The 22,912-nt window shown below is 44.9% G+C and overlaps 1 protein-coding gene across 1 annotated transcript in view; it reads left to right on the forward strand.

The window, feature by feature from the left end:
- TRANK1 (tetratricopeptide repeat and ankyrin repeat containing 1) overlaps positions 1–22,564 on the forward strand; it is a 126,589-nt gene extending 104,025 nt beyond the window's left edge. The window contains exons 16-24 of the mRNA XM_017508487.2: positions 753–899; positions 1,691–1,847; positions 5,569–5,657; positions 10,180–10,283; positions 10,392–10,524; positions 13,642–13,787; positions 14,638–17,681; positions 18,797–18,895; positions 21,013–22,564. Coding sequence (XP_017363976.2) covers positions 753–899; positions 1,691–1,847; positions 5,569–5,657; positions 10,180–10,283; positions 10,392–10,524; positions 13,642–13,787; positions 14,638–17,681; positions 18,797–18,895; positions 21,013–21,113 — 4,020 coding nt within the window. The 3' untranslated portion in view covers positions 21,114–22,564. The remainder of the gene's footprint in view (positions 1–752; positions 900–1,690; positions 1,848–5,568; positions 5,658–10,179; positions 10,284–10,391; positions 10,525–13,641; positions 13,788–14,637; positions 17,682–18,796; positions 18,896–21,012) is intronic.
- Positions 22,565–22,912: the final 348 nt, after the last annotated feature.

Consider the following 22,912-nt stretch of genomic DNA (forward strand, 5'->3'; position numbering starts at 1 on the left):
AGAGATGTATTTATTATTTGACACTTTCAGGAAAAAATTTACGAAACCCTGGTCTCGTAGTCACTTTGGTTTTAGGGTTTTTTTTGGTAAAGGAAAAAAAAAATGGGTAAAATATCAACTATTAAACGTCGTGCTAGACATTTGACACTGATTATCTGTTTTTATTTTCCCAACAAAGTTGGGTAGTAGTATCCTCATTTTGTAGAGCAGGAGAATAAACAATGTGTCCAAGTTTGCAAAATTAATAAATGGAAGAACTGAGATACAAATTTGTTCTGTCCAATCTGAGTCTACCTTGCACACCATAGCCCTGGATTTTCTTCCTCTTCAGTTAAATAATTTAGTTAGAACATTCTGCCGTATGTGTCTTAACTGCTGACCCTAAGTAGCATCTCTTAACCATGTTGTGAGAAGGGGTGAGGATTCCCCTGTCCATGCTGATTGTAGAAATTCTTTCAATGAGAATAACTCCCTGAGCCCTTAGCATTCTTCCCTGGAAGTGGTCATGTGTGCCTGGCTTCTTAGCTATCTTGGTCTAACGTGTGTGGAATTTTCACAACTTCCCTGGTTTCTGCCCATGCAAGCTAGTCTCCCTCCTATCCATTCTAAGATCACAGGATGGACTCTTCCTCAAAGCTGAGGTTGAAGGCCTGGTACCCCGATGAGGCTTAATTTTCCATAAAGCTCAGGGAGGCTGTGTGTATAGTTCAAAAGCATATTCTGTTAGTCTTCAATTTTTTGTTGTTGTTCAGGCTTATAAGGAATGGAAGATCATTTCCTCATTCACACCTACATCAACTGACTCCAAAGAGGAAAACCGGCCATTGGTTGAAGTACCCCTGGACAAACCAAGCTCTTCTCAGGGTCGATCTCTCATGGTGAATCCAGAAATGTACAAGGTGAATTTCTGCCATTTGTCAACACACATATTTGACATGGAACCAGTAAACAGGCCTGGGAGAGAAGATGAGAGGAAAAATCGAGCTTGTACTTGGCTGGTTTTCCTCAGCAACAGGGAATGGAGGATAGGAAAGGGAGGAACAGGAATCTCAGTTTTGGCAAATTCCCTTTTTCTCAGTAGAGAGCTGGGCTTGGTGGGTGGGCACTGTCTGAAGCAGAAGGAGGAGGGTTGTACTTTCTAGTTCACCTCTGAACTCAGCTTTGTTCTATCACAAATTTTCATGCAATCATAGGGTAGGTTTGGAGTAATTCAGTCCTAGTCATAGTTATAATAGAAGCTTATGACTGGATTAATTTTTAAAAAATAAGTCACAGTAATTGTGTAAGAGGTAACCATTGGGGTAAACTGAGTACATGGGATCTGTCTGTACTCTTTGTAACTTCCCGTGAATCTATAATTCTTTCAGAATTAACACTTAAAATAATTATAGCAAAAACAGAAAAAAAAAAAAACAAAACTTATGGCCAATTCAAAGGTCGTCCTATACAGATGGCATGCCCACGTCCTGCTTAGCTGGGAAAGGGGTGGGGTTTCTCATGGCCTCACTGGAGCCTCACTTACCTGTGCTGTGGCGGTAGTGAGCTCCTGGCATCTTGCTCTCGGCTGTGCTATGCTTCTCTAAAATTTAGTTTTTGTATTTTTCCAAAATCAGAGTAAGCCCATTGAAGTGTGTCACATTGTAGCTATAGACAAATGGCTCCTCGTCTTTGTCCTCAATGTTATCTTTAGCTCCTCAACGGAGAGCTGAAGCAGCTGTATACCGCCATCACGCGGGCTCGGGTCAACCTCTGGATCTTTGATGAAAACCGAGAGAAACGGGCTCCCGCGTTCAAATATTTCATTAGGAGAGATTTTGTCCAAGTTGTAAAGACAGATGAAAATAAAGGTAAGATCCTGTTAAAATACTCTCACTGTTGGAGGAATCATGTTTCTCTCAACCGTTCTAATAAAAGGTGTAGCTTTTTGAAAGTGCTATCTTTGTTTTGCACCATCTCCTGAGAAATGAAAGTTGTTACTCATTTGCCAAGTTGTGTGGGAATGTGTGGCTGTAGTGGGATTGGGAAGGTTAATGCCTTCAGGGAAGATCTTTTATTTGTCCATTAAAAGTGGGGATTATGGACAGGGCTAAAGGAAATAGGCCCTTTTGGGAGAATACAAAGTACTATGAGTATTTGTACAGTTGATTAACAATATCTATAAAAATAAAGATTGTACATACCTTTGACCCAACAGTTTCACTTCTAGGAATATATCTGAGATATTTGTGTTCAAAATCTCAAAAATATCTGCGTTAAGTATGCTCATCACAGCCTTGTCTGTAATTATAAGAAACGAAAAACAATGTAAGTGTCCACCAATGAGGGAAAGTTTAAATGCATTTCTTTCAGGGGACTACTATACAACCATGAAAAAGAATAAGGTGGTGGATTGTCATTTACTGATATGGAAAGATGTTCAAGATGTATTATGTGAAAGAAAAATTTAAAACAATATGGGTAGAATGATATAATTTTTAAGTAACTTTATATTATGCAAATATAAAAACCATTTATGTATATCAGTATATATCAGAACAGAATGTTTATGCATGTGTAATTATATAATATACAAACACCTATTGAAGTGTCTTTAACCATCAAACCCAGTTCAGTTCCTGAGTTTATTTTTCAAGAACTGGGCTTGTGGGAGTTCAGCTACTGTGGAGTAACAGGTTGTCTGAATCTGTTTGGTTTCCGCATTTCACAAAATAAGGAAACTAAGAGTTCAGACAGTAAGAACTCTTAGTTCAGATAGTAAGAACCAAGAGCTGTGACAGTAAGGAATTAATCAGAAAACTTACCTGTATTCAGTTCCTGATTGTGGGTAACAAGGGTTTAAATAGCAAGAATTTGGAGAGATAGCATGCATATAAATTCATGTATACACCTATTATTTCTGATGCAAAACTGTTTATAGTGATTCCCTCTGGGGCTAGACTGGTGGGCATGGGGCTATTGAGTAGGTATGGACACCTTTTACTTTTTAACTTTGTATCTCTGTGCTATTTGCAGTTTTTTTTTAAATTTTTGTATTTTTTTTTTTTCATAATTTGCAAAGACTACCTAACAAAGTGAAGTTCTCCTGATAGGATAACAGAAGAGACATAATCAGCCCTTCATGAAGGAGAACATTGTTGTCTTTCTTGAGGGTTAGTTGTCAAGTTGTCTCCTCAAGGCCATTGTTAATTTCTGTTAAGTATAGGGCAAGGAGCAGAGTTTGGCTGCTGGAGAGAGGTTTCTCCTGGGCACTCCTCAGCCAGTTTGGAGGCTATTTCTGGTTATTACTGATGGCTTGGTTGGGGACTAGGATTAGATTTCTTATCCTAAGACTTGACTGTTGTGATGGGAAAAGTCAAAGGCTAGGAGTTAAAAAACAAAACATAGGTTCTCATAAAAACTGTCCATCTGTGTAATGACATGACCTTGTTCAGGTCCCACTTTCTCTCCCAAAGGAAAATGAGTAGATTGGCCTAGTAATGGGCCTTCTCAATCTTCCTGCAGCTCATCCCCTGAATTCCCCAGGTATGTTCTGGGACCCACTGTAAGAGATCATGTGGCCAGATGCGGTGGCTCATGCTTGTAATCACAGCACTGTGGGAGGCCAAGGCGGGGGCGGATCGCCTGAGGTCAGGAGTTCGAGACCAGCCTGACCAACATGGTGAAACTCCATCTCTACTAAAAATAACAAAAATTAGCGAGGTGTGGTGGTGTGCACCTGTAGTCCCAGCTACTTGGGAGGCTGAGGCAGGAGAATTGCTTGAACATGAAAGGTGGAGGTTGCAGCAAGCCGAGATCACACTACTGCACTCCAGCCTGGGTGACAGAACAAGACCCAATCTCAAAAAAAAAAAAAAAGAGATCATATAAGATAGGTGATTTTTTTTAAAATTTGAAAATTCAAAATGAAAATGGATTACAAATGATTTTATGTTTTTGTAGCATAAAGAATACAAGAAAAAGTTCAGTCTTAATAACACATTTTACATTGTACATAGAAAGTCTTTTAGAGCATCTGTTCCATTGTGCTTGGATTGAGTATAGTGACTATGCAATTGTGTTTCTTTTACATGGCATCTGCAGAGTTCACTGGCCCTGTTCCGAGATAATATGGGATGGGGTTTTTTGCTGTGGGAATTAAATGTCACTGGGGCACTCATAACAGTACATATGGAGTCAGAACAAGATGCTGAGAATGCATCACTGCAGTGCTACACAGCACCAGCAGAGGGACAGCAGGGAGGGATCAGGCTGTGATGCTTAACATGTGTGTTTGCACCTTCTACACAAATCTGGCCTGTCTGCCTCACTCCCTCGGTTAATATCCTTTGGCCAAGGTGTCTCTGATTCCTTCAGCTATGATTTGGCTGCCAGTGTTTCCCTGGTATTCACTGTATTTTGTGTGCTTCATGAAGCTGTGGCTCAGAACCTGCAGGGATTGTCACCCATTGTCAGTGATACTCTGGGGGAGGCAGGTGGCGGGGGTGGTGTGCTGAAATAGTCACCTGCAGGCTAGTGAGGATAACGGGATGGACAGCAGGGCGTTGCAGTGGTCTCTGTCCACCAGTAGGAATGCGATGAGGGCAAAGTTTGCACATTTAGAAATAAAATTTTGCCACCTTTTTTCTTGCTAAAGCCCTGGCCTGGGAGCTTGCTAAGAGCTACTTGACTTTGGGTTTCCGAGGAGGAATTTTTTTTTTTGAGACGGAGTTTCACTCTTGTTACCCAGGCTGGAGTGCAATGGCGCGATCTCGGCTCACCGCAATCTCCGCCTCCTGGGTTCAGGCAATTCTCCTGCCTCAGCCTCCTGAGTAGCTAGGACTACAGGCACGCACCACCATGCCCAGCTAATTTTTTGTATTTTAGTAGAGACGGGGTTTCACCGTGTTGACCAGGATGGTCTCGATCTCTTGACCTCGTGATCCACCCGCCTCGGCCTCCCCGAGGAGGAATTTTTAATTTCTGTCTTCTGATTTGTACCCATAGAAAAGGAAAGTCAACCAAAACTTAAAAATCAAAGCACACCCTTTCTCCCCTCTCCCTCCTCCTTTCAGTACCCTCACAGATGTGGTTTGGTAAGTTAAAGTGTATCTTACATGAATACTAGAAAGGCCACACAGGTTTTAGTCTGCCCTGGCTGCCATGGCAGAATACTATAGACTAGATGGCCTAAACAACAGAGATGTATTTTCTCACAGTTCTCCAAGGCTACAAGTCCAAGATCAAGGTGTTGGCAGGGTTGGTTTCTTCTGAGGCCTCTTTCCTTGGCTTGGAGACAGCCACTCTGTGTCCTCACATGGTCTTGCCCCTCGGGTCTCCCTGTGTTCCAATTTCCTGTAAGGACAGCAGTCCGATTGGATGAGGGCCCACCCTAACGGCCTCATTTTAACCTAGTCACCTCGTTAAAGGCCCTGGCTCTCTCCAAATGCAGTCACATTCTGAGGTATTGGGAGGTAGGACTTTAACAAGAGAACTTGGTTGGTGGTGGTGGGGAGCACAATTCAGCCCATGACAACAGTTTTAAGTGCATGGAAGCCCAGAGAAGCAACCACGCTTTTCTTTTTCATTTAGACTTTGATGATAGCATGTTCGTTAAGACCTCAACTCCTGCAGAGTGGATTGCCCAGGGAGATTACTACGCCAAGCACCAGTGCTGGAAGGTAAGGGGTTGGACTAGGAGCCAGGGGACGGGGGGTCCTTGTCACCGGTGCCCTCGTCAGACTGCACAGGCAGGTTTCCCATTGTATCTGTCACCAGGATGGGATGAGGGTGACCGTGCTCGTGCCATGTGCTCTGAAACATCAGGTCACCTCAAGATGAGGAGACCTTCCTGTCCTGTTCCTTCCCTGGCCAGCACAGGGATGACAACTCTTCATTTTGGCCAAGTGCCAGGATGTGTGCTGATAGATCCATGGAGGGCTGTGGCCTTTGCCCCACCCAGGAATCCTTCTATATATTTTCTTTTTTTTTTTTTTTTTGAGATGGAGTTTTGCTCTTGTTGCCCAGGCTAGTGTGCTATGGCACTATCTTGGCTCACCGCAACCTCCCCCTTCTGGGTTTAAGTGATTCTCCTGCTTCAGCCTCCCAAGTAGCTGGGATTACAGGCATGTGCCACCATGCCCAGCTAATTTTGTATTTTTAGTAGAGATGGGGTTTCTCCATGTTGGTCAGGCTGGTCTCAAACTCTCGACCTCAGGTGATCTGCCCTCCTCGGCCTCCCAAAGTGCTGGGATTCCAGGTGTGAGCTACTGGGCCTGGGCCCTTCTATATATTTCCTTTCCCTCCTGTACTATATGCCTAAAAGCTTTGCTATCATCATACTGCATTTTAAAGCAGTAACAGATTAATCTGTCATTTGTTTTTTTCAAATTGATCAAGCAGATTTCATTGCCAATCTGAGTTTGGTGAATATAGGTTAAGCTTTATTATTAGAGTGCACTGACCAATTTCCAGATACAAGCCATATTAGTGGTCCTGAGCAGTCTTATTCCAGGAAGTGTTTCTCTGCAGTAGACCTCTGGAAACTTTGAAACCAGATTAAAAAGCTGCATTGCTTTTCCCAAAGTCAGCATTCCTGTATGTCACAGGGTCTCAGGTGAGGCACCATGGCTGGGATGTGTGTCTGCCTTCAAATGGTGGTGATGATTTCACCTGCAAGTTTTAAACACCCTACTAAAAGAGTGTTTTGTTTTGTTTTAATCCAATAACAAGAAATCAGGTCTTAGGGTTGGTTCTGCAGTTCAACAAAGTCAGCATGGGCCCAGTCTCATTCCATCTCTTCCCTGTGTCATCTGCAGCTTATCTGAAATGTTCTCCTTCATTGGCTATCTAAGGGCTGCAGCAGCAGCTCCAAGGACTCCATTCCCTCAGCAGCATTCCAAGCAGGAATGAAGTGCAGGCGCTTTATTCTCATCTCTCTCTCTCTCTCTCTCTCTCTCTCTGTCTGTCTGTCTTTTGTCATGAAGTCCTCAGTGGACTTCCTCCTATATCTCATTGGTCAGTACTAGGTCACATATGCCTTCCTAGCTGCAAGGGAGTCTGGGAGAGCCATCCCATCCAGCAGTTTTAACCCTTTATGGAAGGCAAGTTCTGCCAAAAGGCAAGAAAGAGAGGAGGAACTGCTGTGGGTAACTAACCAACAACATTTGACACCACAGGCATGACCATACAAGATGCACATTTCCCTAAGATTTCTCTACCCCAGGCACGTGGAGTGCCCCATGCATGCAGCTGATGCTGCTGTTTTCTGAAAGAACAACTGGAGCTGGGCTTTGGAAAGATCACTTTCTTTCTTTCTACACCTTGGTGTTCATGTTAGGAGGCTCCAGCTCTTTGAATGTTACAGGAAAAGTATCTGCAGTTTCTCTTGCCACTTTGGAACAAATGTTTTAAAGCAATGTTTTCTGTGGAGGGCTTGTCCTGCTGCCTTAATGATCCTTCTTCTCACTGGAATTTCATGAAGTTGGGCCTGAGTAAAGGTACTGGGAAGTGATGAGGACAATGAAATCACAAGTTCAGGACTTAATGGAAGCCACAGTGTGAGGTATCTGTGATCTGGCATGACTGGAGAAGGAATTCGTAATGTTCACTCCCCCCCACCCCACCCCAGATGGAGTCTCGCCCTGTTGCACAGGCTGGAGTGCAGTGGCACAATCTCAGCTCACTGCAGCCTCTATCTCTCGGGTTCAAGCAGTTCTGTCTCAGCCTCCCGAGTGGCTGAGATTACAGGTGCCCGCTGCCACACCCAGCTAATTTTTGTATTTTTACTAGACACGGGGTTTCACCATCTTGGCCAGGCTGGTCTTGAACTCTTGACCTCATGATCCACCTGCTTTGGCCTCCCAAAGTGCTGGGATTACAGGCGTGAACCATTGTACCTGGCTTCTGGTGTTTTCTCAGCTCCAATTCTTTGAAGAATTTTGTCTCTTGTGCCAGGGAAATTGCTTTAAGTCTGTAGCATATAACTTACATCTGGGGTTTATCAGATACTTTTTGCTGCACAACAATCCTGAGACATAGTAGCTTAACACAAGTCATTTATGTGGCTCACAGTTCTATGGATTAGCAGTGTTGAGTTCAGCTGAGTGGCTCTGGTCTCAGCTGAGCACCTCACGTGTCTGCAGTCAGCTGGGCAGGTCTGGGCATTGGCTGGCTCTTGGCTTGGGGAAAAGGGGTTATGGGGGTTCTTGAATCACATTTTCTTTCCTAGCAGGCTAGTCTGGGTTTGTTCACATGATGCCTGAGCAGGGTTCGAAGAAAGTGAACAGAAACACACAAGGCTCCCTGAGGCCTGGCCTTGGAACTGGCCCAGTGCCACTTCTGCTGAATTCCGTTGCCAAAGCAAGTCTCAGCCGAGACCGGCTGGGAGGGCAGATAGGCAGTACTCTTGATGGGAGTGACACTTGTAAAGGGGTGTGGACAGATACAGGGAGAAGTGAAGAACTGCGGCCACCCGGGCAACGTATTATATGGAGTGAAAAAAACAGAACTTACACTATTATAGCTTTGGTTCTGTCTGGAAAGTATTTTCATAAGTATGTACTGTTTAGCTGTAGAAGTTGACTGATCCCCACAATTTTATTCATTGCCTGTCCTTGTTAGAATTGGAAAGAAATACTGAACATTTGGCTGTTGTTATGAAACCAAGAAATTTTTTTTTTTTTTTGGTGGGTCAGGGGGTGGGTGGAAGGGAGGGAAGGGAGGGATAATATGGGCAACAGGTATGGGTAGGAAATTGGAAATCTATATAAAATCTTACCTTTTATTCCCTTCAGAATGCTGTTGGTGTTGCCCATATATGTTGCCCATGGATGTTTTAAAGCAATTCAAATATTCAAAAGGTATTTTTAAAGAGATGAAAATGATTTATTGCTTTAAAAATACCTTTTGAATATTTGAATCTAAAATCTTTTTAGGGCAGCCAGCACAGATGAGAATGTTATTAAAAGCCTTCTCCTCACCTGACTTTATTTTGACCCTGCTAAAGGACTTCAGGACTCAATAAAGTTTACTGAGTTTATTGGTTTATTGAGGTTTTGGCTGCATGTCAATGAATGTTTCAGAGCCACCACAGAAGATTCATTCATTCAACAAATACCTGTTGAGTTATGGGCTAAGTGTTATGTTTAGGTCCCAGGAACCTGATGGTGAGCAAGATAGGCACATAGACAAGAGCACAGCTCCAGCTGCTGCAGGTGTCACAGATGAGAGACCAGTTGTCCCCAGAACCAACTGTCCTGGAAATAGAGATTTGGGAAGCCTTCTTTGAGGAACAGAGCCTTGAACCGAAACCTGTAGAATGAATGAAGTTAACAAGACAGGGAAAGGACAGATGAGCACTTAAGCGAGAAGGAACAGTGTGTGCAAAGGTCCTGCAATGGGAAGGGGGATGGCACAGGTCACGGGAACGAAAGGAGGCCCACACAAAGAGCATGAAGGAGAGAGTGGTCATCCTGTCCACTTTATCAGCAAGTGCCGCTTATGCCTCCCTTGCCCACACTGAGACCTAATGTCTACATGCTGGGCGGAATGTGAACTTCCTGCCCATGTATCCTGTGCTTTGAGACCTAGCATCAGTACCCGTGTTTTAGAAAAGCAGTTTTCGGCTGGTAATGATCAGGGTGAAGCCTGACTCTTCTGTGACATTTGTTTGCCTATCTTATAGTCAGAGGATTAGATTTGATAACACAAATCCGTATGCCCCAGGGATCTGGATGTGTTGTGATACCATCTCTGTCTCCATTTCTACCTCTAGTATGTGTAGTCCAGCTGTTCTGCCAACACTGCAGAATAGCTGTTGTACTCACCAACTGGGCCAGAGCCCAGAAGAGCCACTGGGGGTAACTTTGGGCCAGTTGCTCCGTGGCTCAAGTAGCAACTGTATACAGTGAGAAGGATGAGACTTCTTGCTGTGGCTGTTGGAAGAGTAAATAAATAGCTTGTAAAAATAGGTATTCTGTACCTTTTCAATGGGTACTTCCAACAGATACCATTGAGTGTGAGTACTGTTGGGTTTTATCCGCCAAGGCTACTTTCTTTAGAATACCCGCATCTTCCTTCTCAGATTGGGCTGGAGCAAGACTTCATGTTTTGTCAGTACAAACTTAAAATGCACGCTTTAACTCTTGTTCTGTCTGTTACCTCCATTACCTTGCTGGGAATAAAACGTTTTGCCTGTTCCAGGTTGCAGCCAAGTGTTACCAGAAAGGAGGTGCATTTGAGAAGGAGAAGTTGGCTCTGGCCCATGACACTGCCCTGAGCATGAAATCCAAGAAAGTCAGCCCCAAGTAAGAGTCATGGGTTCATTTCTGGTTTGCTCCGATGAGAGCAGCAGGTTAAATATCGGTGTTGGGTCAACATTCTGTGGAAGTATTATTATTATTTCCTTTCCCTAGGGAAAAGCAGTTGCAATATTTGGAATTGGCTAAAACCTATTTGGAGTGCAATGAGCCACCGCTGTCCCTTAAGTGTTTGAGCAATGCCAAGGAGTTCCAGCTCTCTGCCCAGCTGTGTGAGAGGCTGGGAAAGGTATGGCTTCTAGTCCGTGGCTGCTCCAGGGAAAACTGGGTTTCACTTGAACAGATTGAGGGGTAGGCCCCTCAACTCTACTCATCGTAGGAAGAGGCTGCAGTCTTCTAAGGAGGTAGACGCTGGCTGTGCAACTCTATGGGAACCCTACTTTCTCTACTTGTGCAAACTTTTAGGAGGCTCTGAAGACTGTGTGCATACATGTGCGTGTGTGTGTTTGTGTGTTCATGTCTGTGTTAATATTCAAGACCTAATATTAACCACTGGGAAGCCAAATGCTCAAGCCAAAGGGGCAGAAGGGTTTTGGAATACCCTTTTCTATCTCTGTGTTCCTAGTCTTCAGTCAGCTTGGCTGAGTGGCCTGGCATTTACATGGAAGTTTTTCCTGTAATCCTAGTAATCACGCTAGATCTGAACTGTCCAATTCAGCAGTCACGTGCGGCTGTATAATTTACAATTAAATTATTTAAAACGTAATAATATTAAAAATTCACATCCTCAGTCTTCATAGCCACATCACAAGTGCTGTTGTTACAGAACGTTTCCGTCATTGCAGAAAGCTCTGTTGGACTGAGCTGCTAGTCTGGAACACAGCTACTCACAGAGTGGTCAGCAGGCCACAAACTATCATTTGTCTGTAGCAAGATTAACACGGAAGATGAAAGTAAGCAGTTAGAAATTGTTTGGCATTGCTTTGACATCCAAGTGGTGATAATTTTCTCATCAATTCATTTTTTAACTTATCAACTGTGATCGATTGGAAATTTAAAATAATTTGGTTCCTTACCACAGGTAGTGGGAGAAACTGTGCTTAAGGAGCTGTGGGCCATTTCATTTCCCCCTACCAGTTGTTACTACCCTTAGGTAGGAAAGGGGGTTTCCTTGTCTGTATGTGAAATATGGTGACTCCTGGGATCCTCCGAGCACCCTGGGCATTGCGAGGGGTAGGAGTGGGACCTACTGGGAAGTTGGAAGTGTAGCCCCAAGTCAGTGCAAAGGAGAGGATAAGGCCCTTCTGATGATGCCTACCCTGTTCCATGTTTATTATGGGATGTGACTTCTTAGGATATGGAAGATGGGACTGGAACAGGGACACAGCGCTGCTCTCTGTGGGCAAGAAGCAGGCAAGGCATAGGAATCCCTGCATGGAAAGCTTTCATTCTTGTGGCACCTGCCTAAACATTTCTTCCCATGGGTAGAATGCATCTAGGGACTGGGAAAAGGGAGGTGATGTGGCCTGAGGATCCAGAAGAAGGCTGCTGCCAAGTTGGTTGATTTGAATCCTGCCAGTCAGTTTGGGTGAGATGACCACAAGAAGTGGTAAACGAGTAAGAGAAAGTGGCAGGGTCGGATCAGTAGGGCCTTGGTGACTGTGGCAAGGACTGGGCTTTGTTCAAGCATGATGGGGAGCCAGTGGAAGGCTTTGATGGGAAGAGAGACGTGAAGCTAATTATCTGGATGCTCTGTGAAGACGTCTACAGGGCAAGAGCTGAAGCAGAAAGGCCAGTTAGAGTCTAGCATCAGCTTAGGCTTAAATGATAGGGCCTGGACTACCATGGTGATGGTGCAGGTGGTGGGATGGGGGCAATGATCTGGGAAATGTTAAGGAAACTGAGCAGATGGGATTAGCAGATGAACTGGATGGGAACTGTGATAGGAAGAAGAGTCTAGTAAACTCTTCTGTTCATGGCAAGCCCGCCATTGGTGCGTATGGGGCCCACTCATTGCATTTTATTTCATTCATCCTCTTCTTCACAGCTAGTCTCCATTCTCATTCTTTTCTCATTGGCTATATATATATACATATATATGTGTGTGTGTATATATGTATATATATGCTCAAATGCATGCATTATTGAAGAGTGAATACTGATGTCTTCTATACATACATACTTTAGACTTATCTTGGAGACCTCTTGCTCTGTGTTTTACCTTTTCCAACCTCTGATATATAGTATTAGTTCTGGCCATGCTTCTGACAGCTGTGTGTTCCAGAGTGCGCATCCACTGCATTGACAAATTCATTTCCCTAGTGATCCACGTCCATTTTGCCACTGCCTCCTGGCTTTGCTTCCACACACAGCATCTTGGCACAGCATGTCTTCTTACAGTTCTGTGAGATACTTTCTCGAGATGTATTTCCAGAAGAGGCTTGCTGACCTAGAGTATACGCATGCTTCACTTCACTAAGTACGGCCCCTTTGCTTTCTGGAATGGCCATTACACTTTGTGCACACAGTCAGCAGAGTTCGATTTTCTAATTTTTCAAACCTGGCAGATGTATTTCAAGGTGGCTTTAACTTGTATTCTTCTGATTTTCAGTAAAGCTGAGCACTTTTATTTATCTGTTAGTCATTCAAGTTTACCCAGCAGTAAGCTGCCAGTTTATATCCTTTGCCTAGCTTTCTGTTCTGTCTCCAGGAAAGTCTTTTTCTTGTGGTTGCAAAAATTCTTTTTGTCTAGACAGACCCAGTCTAGTATAGTAGCTATTAGCCATGTGCAACTCTTTAACTTTAAAATAATTAAAGTTAAATTAAATTAAAAGTTCAGTTCGTTGGTTGCGTTGCCCGCATTTTAAAGGTTCAGTATTCAGATGTGACTAATGACTAGATTGGATAGCACAGAAACAGTACATTTTCATCTTCACAGAAACTTCTACTGGACAGTACTGATCTAGATGTTATTATTATTTTTTTTGATTTAGTTTATTTCCTGTGTCTTTTGTTGAACAGTTTTGATGTGGTTAAATCCATCAGTTTTTCTCCTGAAATTTGTGTTTTGGATTTTGTTGATTATTTTTGGAAGTCATGTGAAGACCCCTTCCACTTGAGCATGACCTCAAGGTCACAAAGAGATTCTCACACAATAATTTCCACACTTAGATCTTTGATCTACCTGGGGCTTGCGTTAGTGTATGGTGTGAGGTTGGGATTTAACTTTATTTTTCTCCCTTTAAATAATTGGCTTTCCTAATATTATCTATGTTATAGGGCTTTTAACTGGATTCTAACAAAAGCAGACATGTGACTATCCTCTTTATTATTCGTGGTGTTGGTTTAAGATTAGAAAGTTAATTGTGAATACGCTAAATAAAAGTAAAATTTTACTCCATCGTAGATAAGAGATGCTGCCTATTTCTATAAGCGATGCCAGTGCTACAAAGATGCTTTCAGATGCTTTGAGCAGATTCAGGAATTTGATCTAGCACTCAAAATGTACTGCCAAGAGGAGCTTTTTGAAGAAGCTGCTATTGCAGTGGAAAAGTAGGTGGTTTTATTCTCTCCCTTTCTCCCTCCCTCCCTCCCACTTCTCTCTGGGGGCAGCCTGCTCTGGGTGGTGCTATCCTGCTGCTTCTGACATGGCTTGACCACGTTGCTCTCCTTCCACTTAAGCGGTGGCCTCAGTGCTGGGTCAGCAGCTCCTTCAGAGCAGGATTTTGTGTTTTCCAGTCTGTTTATAAGCTTTGACGCAGTGTCACAAGGAGAGGGGGCTGAGGAGGATGGGGGTATGTTATGAGTGTGTATGTAACAACATATTCTGACTTCCATCAGCAGAATAAAGGGGAGTCCTTCAGAGCTTCATTAATCTCACAGGAATCCAACTAATGCACACCTACTAAAAGAGAAGAATCACAAGTTGGGTAATAAGGGGAAGACTGATATAGTGTAGTGTTGATGTGTGTACAGCCCTCACTTCATCCTTTTTCATTAATCACATATCAAACTGAACAGAGTTGTAGACCCAAATGATTATGGTGCTTTTATGAGACCTGAAGAGATGTTTTTCAAGGATAGTTTTGACTATATACAACATTTGCCCTATAGATTGACTTTCAGATTTCACTCCCACTTGTTTGAATTATACCCTCACTATATTTCATTAATTAAGCATATCAATTCCTGATTGAAGCATAGTTTATTTACTATTATTATACTGATAGTAGTATAAAATAAGGCCTTTCTAAAAATACTTGAATGCTTGACAAGTTTAGGTTTTATTTTGTAATATCTGCATATGGGAGTTTTATTTAAGTTGCTCTGCACTGTATTTTGGAGGAAATCTTCTATTGATTGGGTGATGCCAACTTGACATTTGCATCCTTTGTCTTTGCAGGTATGAAGAAATGCTAAAGACCAGGACCCTTCCCATTTCCAAGCTCTCCTATTCTGCCAGTCAGTTTTACTTGGAAGCTGCAGCAAAGTATCTGAGTACAAATAAGATGAAGGAAATGATGGCTGTCCTCTCAAAGCTGGACATAGAAGACCAGCTGGTGTTCCTGAAGTCTCGGAAACGCTTAGCAGAAGCTGCAGACCTGCTGAACAGGGAAGGTAGGAGAGAAGAGGCTGCCCTGCTGATGAAGCAACATGGCTGCCTCCTGGAGGCTGCCAGGCTCACTGCCGACAAGGACTTCCAGGCCTCATGTCTGCTTGGGGCTGCCCGCCTCAACGTGGCCAGGGATTCCGACATAGAGCACACCAAGGACATTCTGAGACAAGCACTTGATCTCTGCTATCAAACCGGCCAGTTGTCTGGCATTGCCGAGGCCCACTTCCTGCAAGGGGTAATCCTGAGAGACTTTCAGAAGCTCAGAGATGCCTTCCTCAAGTTTGACACACTCAACCACTCAGCTGGAGTGGTGGAAGCACTCTACGAAGCAGCCAGCCAGTGTGAGGCCGAGTCTGAGAAGGTTCTGGCCCTGGCTCCAGGGGGCTTGGAAATCCTCCTCAATCTGGTCAGGGCCCTCAAAAGAGTGACCAACAATGCTGAGAAGGAAATGGTCAAATCTTGCTTTGAGTTTTTTGGGATTTCCCAGGTGGATGCCAAGTATTGCCAGATAGCCCAGAACGACCCAGGGCCCATATTAAGAATAATTTTTGACCTGGATATGAACTTGAGAGAGAAGAAAACAAAAGATCATTTTTTGATAATGACTGAACAAGTGAAATTAGCCCTAAACAAACACCTTTTGGGCAGGCTGTGTCAGATCACACAGAGCCTACTTGGGAAGACCTACCGAGGAGTCTGCATGAGGTTTATTGTAGGCTTAAAATGTGAAGATGAAAACTGTGAACATTTTCACAGGCCTCTGCGGCGTTGTGAAGCCAAGTGTTTAGTTCAGTCGAAAATGAACTTGGTGGCAATCAGTGGGTTGCTTTTGGAAGCCAAAAGAGTATTCCCTAAAATCTTAGCAGAAGAACTTAAAGAAATTGATTATATTTTGTCTACAGATACGTATTGCAGATCCATTCTGGATGTCCTTTTCCCTAAACATTTCCATCAGAGAGTGTTGTCAGAAAACCCCATGGCATGCAAAGAAATCCTCCAACCAAATTACAAATCCTTTCGGTCCTACAGATTTGCTTTGAAAGAGTACATCCACTTTCTGTTTGAAAACGAAAGCGCACGCAGCCGCCGGGAATCCACAGACCTGTGGCTGAGTGCCATGCAAGCTTTCCTTGTCTCTTCCAGCTACCCGGAGGAGTTTGAAAAGCTGCTGCACCAGGAGGAGGACAACTACAACAGGGAACTCAAAGCTCTACAGTCTGAAAAAGACGAAAGGGGCAGGGGGAGAGGCAGCAGGATAAAAGGAGTAGAAGGGAAATCTGGCATGCTGGCACCCAACAAGGATGACGAAAATATGGACAAGACCTACCTGTGCTTCATCCGGCTGCTGGAGAATTGCATTGATCAATTCTACGTGCACAGGAACCCAGAAGACTACAAGTGGCTCTTTTTCCGTTTCATGAATGTCCTCATCAAGAGGTGCAAAGAACCGCTCATCCCCAGCATTGGAAACACAGTGGCCCTCCTGGAGTTCCAGTTCATCCACTGTGGGGTGGTGCTGGCCCGCCTCCGGAAGAATGTCATTCTGTGCCTCCCCAAGAGCTACATTGCCCTCGTACACTACTGGGAGTTCCTGTTTAGCAAGAAGGATAAGGAGCTTGGGGACGTGTTCTCCATCATTCAGGATTACAAACCGAAGGACGTGACAAGAGCCATTCAGGATTTCCGGTTCCACCTCTCCTACCTTGCCAAGGTGCTGTGTGGCTGTGAGAATGTGAACTTCAACGTCCTGCTTGATGCCTTCAGTGAAATAGACTATGTGGTCTCGGGCGAGGCTGAGCGGACGCTGGTGCTGTGCTTGGTGATGCTAGTGAATGCTGAGGAGGTCCTGCAGCCGTACTGCAAGCCTCTCCTGTACGGCCACTTCCAGGAGATCGAGTCAAGGCTGCAGCTCATGAGCAGGGCCTGCCCTGGCCAGGTTCCTGAGAGGCTCCTGAAGGTGGTGAGGCGGGTGTTGGTGGCAGTCAATGTGAAGTCTGTGGCTGAGGCGCTGCAGGACCTGCTCTTTGAGCGGGATGAAGAGTACCTGATGGACTGTGAGTGGCGGTGGGACCCTGTGCACACCAAAGGGTCCACGGTCCGCGGCCTCTATTATGAAGAGGTCAGACTAAACCGCCTGCTCTGTTTGGACCCCGTGGACTACTTTGCTGAACCCGAGTGTGAATTCGGCCAGGATGAGATGGATGAACTGGCATTAGAAGACCGAGACCACGTCCTGGCCACCATCCTTTCCCAAAAGCAACGTAAGGCCTCCATCCAACGGAAGTTGAGGAGGGCATGCCTGGTGGTATCTCTGTGTATCAGTTGGAGGAGAAGAGTGGGGACCCAGATGGAGCGTGTCAGGGAGGAGGCCAGGGAGCCCGGGGCTGGGAACTTCAAAAAGGCGGATGTGGATAGGACCCAGTGTGACCTGTGTGGAGTGAAGTTTACCCGTGGCCCAGAGAACTATTTCAGCTCCAGCAAAGCATTTGAGGGGGCAGCTTCGGAGGTGGCTGTCCTTTCCGGGGCTGAGCTGGAAGGGGAGGAGTGTCAGGAGAGGAACAGCGAGTCGTACGAGCAGCACATCCGTCTAGAACACCATCAGAGGCAGCAAGTGGCCTACCAGAAATACTCAGAATTTTTCCAGGAGAAGGTGGACCCCGCCATCGATGAAGGCAAGCTGGTGGTGCAGGACATTGAGCAAAGCGTGTGGATCCACAGTCACGTGGGCTCCAAGGAACACAGCCACATGCTGCAGAGGAAGGTCCAGGAGCACATCAAGAGGGTTTCAGATATGGTGGAGGACCTCTACAGGCGGAAGGCCTGGACTGGCGGTAAGGACATGCAGAGATGGGGACCCAGGTGGGGTTAGACCTGGGCTCTGAGGACATTTCTCGGGGTTAAGTCCCTTGTAGTGGCTTCTGACTTGGGGATGGTGGGATCTTGGCCTTAGAAGAAATACAAATGAGGAATGTATGTTCTAAGGTTATAGCAAGCCTCATTGTTTGGATCACCCCTCCCCCAGTTAAAAGTTTGTGATTATCTTTGACTTGGGATAGTTACCCCAGGCACTCCAGATTAGAAAACAGTTTGCTAACTCTGTGAAAAATGTATAGAGAGAATGTTTAGAGTGTTGAGAAGGCTCGTTAAGGTTCTCCTGACCCATGCATCCCCTGAGTAAGATCTGGAAGTGTGTAGCTGTTCTCTTTCTTTTAGGAGGGTCCTTAAGTTATATCCAATGTGAGTGTTTAATAGAATTCTTATATTATTCTAGAATCACATTTTCCCTGGCTTTTTTTTTTTTGTGCAAGACAGAGTCTCACTGTATTGCCCAGGCTGATGTGTGGTGGTGTGATCTCGGCTCACTGCAAACTCCACTTCCTGGGTTCAAGCAATTCTCCTGCCTCAGCCTCTCGAGTAGCTGGGATTACAGGCATCCACCACCATACACGGCTAATTTTTGTATTTTTAGTAGACATGGGGTTTTACCACGTTGGCCAGGCTGGTCTCGAACTCCTGACCTCAGGTGATCTTCCCACCTCAGCCTCCCAAGGTGCTGGGATTACAGTTCCCTGGGTTTCTTACTGGCTACTTCTTAGCAACAATAAGTTTATACATAACGTAGTGAAATTGCATATTTAAAAACATTCCATATTTCAGATACTCTTTCCAATTTAGGGTTTAATGACATTTTGGACACAAGTGTCTTAGGTTTGCAGTTGTGTGGCAGTCTGTATAGACATACAGTAATGGCGTCAGGCTAGCCAGTAGTTTATGCTTGTGGCAGCAGAAGGCAGCTCTGGAAGGTCCCTTGCCCCGTAAAGAGGGCTCTTGTCAGGGAAAGCACAGAGACCAGCTCTTGGGATATGTGGGCTTTGGCTCTAGTAATTGGCGTTCTAGTCCCTTCAATGGCATCTTTACTCAGAGCCCTGTTCTTTGGTTTCTGTAGCGGAGGAGGCGATGACTCAGCTGGCCAACATTCTGATCCTGTCAGTCAGGGCTGCACGAGACTGGCTGATGAAAACGGAGGTCCGCTTAAAGGAGGAAGGTAAGGAGTCCTTGATTCTGGGGACAGGTAATACTTTGGGTCCTGTGGTTCTTATTACCAGTGGCTCCCGGGGGGAATCTGAAGTGGAGCAGCCCAGTGATGTCAGTAGTGGACTCTGTCTAGTAGCATCACTTCCAGTGACTCAAATTACTAGCAACCTAATATCGGAGTTTTCCTATCTGACTATGTGGGCCATTATTCTGGGCACGGGTTAGTTGCCATAAACCTCTTGCTGTTCATGAGCTATTACTGATGAAGCTGTCACTGCACATACTCAATACAGTGACTTCCAAGGATGGATGAAGTGTTGGGAAGCTATTCCTTGAGAAATGTTTTCCTGTGTCAATCAGTCATTTAAGCTGATGGACAATTATGGAGTTTCTAGTATATATTAGTGCTGTTCTGGGCCTGGGGATATATTTCTGAATAAAACAGACAATCACTGGGGAAACTTGCATGCTGCTTCCTACAGAGGGTTAAAAGCTTGTGTAGAATGAATTGCTTTCTCTCCTGGCAGTCAGAATGATCTTGCCAAGTTATATGTGGTCTAGAACATCTTTCGTTTTGCCCATTCCAGCCACCGGACCATATTCCTTTTTGCTCTGAGTATTTCATCAATCTCAGATGCCCCTGGAAAGTCCAGACCCCAGAGGTGGGGAAAGCTTGAAGGGACTTGGCACAAATGTCTGGGTGATAAAAAATCTTTAGCATTTAGTCCCTTCTGGGGTCTAGGATTTTGTGATTATTTCAAAAGGAAGATAATTGGTATACCAATTCAAGTGTATGGTTGAGTTTATGTTTTGCTTGATTTCTTTATTATTTAAAAGGCCTCTAAAATAGGGCCAGAGGAACCAGCCTATAAAAGAACTTAATTCTGGAGAAGGGTGTTTACTTCGATTCTTCTTGGGAAGCAACATCAGTATTCAAAGGAAATCTCTCTTTCTCTGGCACCCTGGCAGAAAGCTTTATTTCATTAATTTAAACCAACAATTACAGAGACACTAGGTTTTACTAGGATGCTGTATTTCACAGTGGAGTGGGAAAAAAAAATCACCATTCTGTACTTTCTTTCTCTTTCTCTCTCTCTTTCCTTCCCTCCTTCCTTCCTTCCTTCCTTCCTTCCTTCCTTCCTTCCTTCCTTCCTTCCTTTCTTCTTTCTTTCTTTCTTTCTTTCTTTCTTTCTTTCTTTCTTTCTTTCTTTCTTTCTTTCTTTCTTTCTTTCTTTTTCTTTCTTTCTTTCTTTCTTTCTTTCTTTCTCCTTCCTTCCTTCCTTCCTTCCTTCCTTCCTTCCTTCCTTCTGTCTCTCTCTCTCGCCACCCTCCATCCCTCCCTCCCTCCCTCCTTCTCCTCCTCCTCCTCCTCCATCTTCTTCTTCCTTCTTCTTCTTCCTTCTTCCTTCTTCTCCTTCCTCTTCTCCTCCTCCTTCTCCTCCTCCTTCTTCTTCTCCTCCTTCTTCTCCTCCTTCTTCTCCTTCTTCTCCTCCTCCTCCTCCTTCTCCTCCTCCTTATTCTTCTCCTTCTTCTTCTTCTCCTTCTTCTCCTCCTCCTTCTCCTCCTTCTTCTCCTTCTCCTTCTTCTCCTTCTCCTCCTTCTCCTCCTCCTTCTCCTCCTCCTTCTTCTCCTTCTCCTTCTTCTCCTTCTTCTCCTCCTCCTTCTTCTCCTACTCCTTCTTCTCCTCCTCCTTCTTCTCCTCCTCCTTCTTCTCCTCCTCCTTCTCCTCCTCCTCCTTCCCCTCCTCCTCCTCCTTCTCCTCCTCCTTCTCCTTCTCCTTCTTCTCCTCCTTCTTCTCCTTCTCCTTCTTCTCCTTCTCCTCCTTCTCCTCCTCCTTCTCCTCGTCCTCCTCCTCCTTCTTTCTCCTTCTTCTTTCTTCTTCCTTCTTCTCCTTCTCCTCCTTCTCCTTTTCCTCCTTTTCCTTCTCGTCCTCCTCCTCCTCCTCCTCCTTCTCGTCCTCCTCCTCCTTCTCCTCCTCCTTTCTCCTTCTTCTTTCTTCTTCTTCTTTCTTCTTCCTTCTTCCTTCTTCTCCTTCTCCTTCTTTCTCCTTCTCCTTCTCCTTCTTCTCTTCTTCTTCTTTCTTCTTCTTTCTTCTTTCTTCTTTCTTCCTTCTTCCTTCTTCAACAGGAATCGTTCAGGAAGATGATTATGAAAATGAAGTTGAAGACTTTGGTGAGCTTCGTCCTAGAAGGCGTTTTCGGAAATGTGGAAAGCAGAAAAAGTACTAATGTCCACACTGCTCCTGCCTCCTCATCCTTCGGAACATTCCATTCTGACTTAGAATCCCGAGTGCTGGGGCAGAAGACGAAAAGAATGTGAATTAGCGTTTTAAAAAGTAGGGGAGTCTAACACCACCATTGCTTTTTGTTCTCACTACTTTTCTTTCAGTGGCTTAGGGTCTGATTGCTCCCTCACCTGCAAGGACCTCTAAAGTGTTTCCAAGTAGAGTGTAGCAGTACTAGTTCTCCCCACAAACAAGTTCAGGTAGAGGAGTTGTAGTTGAAGGGAATGTTGGGACTCCTCACTCCATGGTCCCTGGGCCGTCTGGCTATCCCCATCACGACCTAAGTCGGTAGCAGAGGACTAGGTGTTAAGACAGACATTCCTCACCTCAGAGTCGCTGCTGCTCTGGGCCAGGACATCTCTTTATGGATTCCCTCATCTCCGGCTGCACTGCTGCAGCATCAAGTGTGCTGTGAGAGCTGTGTGTGCCCAGGGGTGGGCCGACCACTGGCCACCAGGCCACATGCTAGTCATCTCTGGGCCTACTTGTAGTGTAGTTTCTTCTGTTAGAGATGTTAGCCTTTTCTCTCTGTGGCAACTTTTCTGCCTCACCTCCCTCTGTTTTTTGTGACCCATTCTTAGCTACCTGTGCAAGTCACAGTTAGACTACCTCAGAATGTAGTCAAGAATTCACCCAGTGTTCTTTGCATGTCCCTTCCCTAGAGGGAAAGGCTGGGGAATGTTGCTGGGAACAGTCCCAGCTGCCTCTCCAAAGTGGTCCTAATTCTGCCTTGGCTATGGTCCAGACATTCCAAAAAGTGTTTTGTACACAGCCTAGTCTAGTTTTGTTGGTTCACCCTGGCGAGTTTACCATCCTAGCTTAGGTTGACATTCTGATGACTTTCTGCTTGCTGAATTAATCACTGTAGGACAGTGACTTGCACAGCTGCAGGTTAGAGCAAGTGGACAGAGGAGGAAGCCAGCTGAGCCAACTCTGTCACTGCCACGTGGCTGGCAGGCCCTATAAGAGGGTGGGTCTGGGCCTGTTCGCAGAAGGTCATTGCTTACCTTCTTCCCACGCTGAGCCAGCAGCCATCAGTGTGGTCCCACCTGGGAAGCCTTCATGCCTCTGATTGTTACTGCCCACCCTTACCCCACCCCTTAGCTCAGCCTGGTGTGGAAGACCAGGTGCACACTGGTCTTTGATTGACAGCAGAACCAGCTTTCCCCTCATGTTGCTGCTGCTTTTGCTGCTCATGCTGCTCATTGTTTTTTTCTCTTCCTTGTCTTTCCAAATTGTTTCCTTAAAATGCTTGTTTCTAAATTTTCTTAGATTATGTTTCTAATTTTTTAAATTCCAGGTGTTTTTTTTTTTACTTGACAGATAAAAAAGAAAACCTTAATAATATCTTGCTGTATGATCACATTTTTTATAAAGTTAAAGCATTTCTCTTACCTGCTGATGTTTCATTGTTTATTTCCAGTCTCTACTCAGAGAGTAACGGAGTAAGTCTTGGAGCTGGTTCCCCCGGTCAGTCGACTGATGTTGGCCAGGATGAAGCTTCCTGTGCCTTCGGAGATTCAGAAATCAAGGGACAGAGAAAAAAAGCCTAGTCCAGGACTCCCAGCCAGTGGTGTTCTTGAGGGCCTGCCTCATGCACATTCTTTCCAATCTGGATGCTCCCAAGCATGCACGGTTTGGACAGCAAGGAGTTTTGTCTGTACCATGTACTGGGACTTTCCCAACAAGGAACGTTGCCCTGGAAGGCAGGAGGTCTGAAATCAAATCCGTCTCCTGTTCTTA

Source organism: Cebus imitator, unplaced genomic scaffold, assembly GCF_001604975.1.
Source record: "Cebus imitator isolate Cc_AM_T3 unplaced genomic scaffold, Cebus_imitator-1.0 Scaffold391, whole genome shotgun sequence".
In the NCBI taxonomy this organism is placed as follows: Eukaryota; Metazoa; Chordata; class Mammalia; order Primates; family Cebidae; genus Cebus; species Cebus imitator.